Below are 1,346 nucleotides of genomic sequence, written 5' to 3'. Positions count from 1 at the left end.
GTCCTCCCTCTTTGTTCTCTCCTACCTGCTGGCCAGGCTCTGCCTGCAGTGCTGCCTGAAGGGCATCAGGTGGTAGTTCATGGCGTCCAGCAGCAGCTTCTGGCAGACCGGGTCGGTGCGCATGAAATCCACCGACTGGACCCGCTCCACCAGCTCCGGGGCCGGGATGAGCGCGAAGCGGAGGCGCTTCATGAGGTCGGGCGCGTACTGCATGCGGGTCTCGCGGTCGTGCTCCAGCCACAGCACGGACATCTGGAACAGCGCCAGCTCCGACTCCACGGGGGGCGGCAGCGAGTCCAGCAGGGCGCGCATCTCCTCGAAGTTGAGCAGCAGCACATCCTCCACCAGGTACTTGTTGGCCAGCTTCTTGGTCTCCTCCAGGCCGTGCAGCGCGGCGATCTTGCACACCTGCTTGTAGTTCTGCACCGAGATCTGGTCGTTGAGGAACTGCACGCAGAGCTTGGTGACCTGGGGGATGTGCAGGATCTTGCTGACCGACAGCACCTCCTCCACCGTGTCCAGGGAGAGGGTCACGTTGGCCGTGTAGAGGTACTCGAGCACCAGGCGCAGCCCGATGGACGAGCAGCCCTGCAGCACCAGGTTGTTGATGGCCCGGGGGCTGGTCAGCAGCTTGTCGTCGGGGGAGGAGGAAGGCGTCCCGGGCTCCTCCTGCGGCGGCGGCGGCTGCTGCTGTGGCGGCTGCTGCGGCGGCGGCTGCTGCTGCTGGTCCTTGGGGGCCCCCAGGCCGTCCTGGCCGCCGACCCCTCCCCCGAGAGGGGGGTGGCTGGAGAAGAGCGATCGGAAGTACTGCGAGCAGGAGGCCAGCACGGCCTTGTGGCAGTGGAACTGCTGGCCCTGGGCCGTCAGGGTCACGTCGCAAAACAGCTGCTTCCTCCACAGCAGGTTGAGGCCGTGCAGCAGGTTGTCGCTGTGGCTGGGGTCGAAGGTGGAGGTCCTGTCCCCGGATCTGGACATGGCGAGCTGACTCGGCGCACCTGGCTTTAAACCCTCCTCCGACCTGGCAGACAGGGGTGGGGGATGNACGGTGAAGAACGACAATCAGTGCTCAGCTTGGCTCCCGCCCGGCGCGCCCCAGGACCCGGACCCTAGGGGTACGGTCGGAAGGCACTGAATCCGTGAGCGCCACCAAACGGGCCCTGTCCGGGGTCGGGGCGCGGGCTCCGCTCTCTGCTGCTCCTCACGCCACCGCCCACACACTTCGTCCCTCACTTTCCTAAAACCACCCGCGCTCGGCTCTCGGCAGCGACAGCGGTAGCAGCAGCGACGGCAAAGTGGCGGCGGAGGCCGAGACACCTCGTGGGCTTGTGTCCATGCCGGGCCCGAGG

The 1,346-nt window shown here is 66.9% G+C and overlaps 1 protein-coding gene across 1 annotated transcript in view; it reads right to left on the bottom strand.

Moving 5' to 3' along the window:
- The window catches only part of KLHL14 (kelch like family member 14), a 100,096-nt gene extending 99,121 nt beyond the window's left edge, over positions 1-975 (bottom strand). Inside the window, exon 1 of the mRNA XM_077753846.1 lies at positions 26-975. Within this exon, the coding sequence (XP_077609972.1) occupies positions 26-975 (950 nt within the window). The remainder of the gene's footprint in view (positions 1-25) is intronic.
- Positions 976-1,346: the final 371 nt, after the last annotated feature.

The sequence above is a fragment of the Crocuta crocuta genome, unplaced genomic scaffold, assembly GCF_008692635.1.
Source record: "Crocuta crocuta isolate KB4526 unplaced genomic scaffold, BGI_CrCroc_1.0 scaffold231, whole genome shotgun sequence".
Classification (NCBI taxonomy): domain Eukaryota; kingdom Metazoa; phylum Chordata; class Mammalia; order Carnivora; family Hyaenidae; genus Crocuta; species Crocuta crocuta.
Note: the sequence above shows the minus strand (reverse complement) of the source record. Positions and strands in the feature narration are given on the sequence as shown.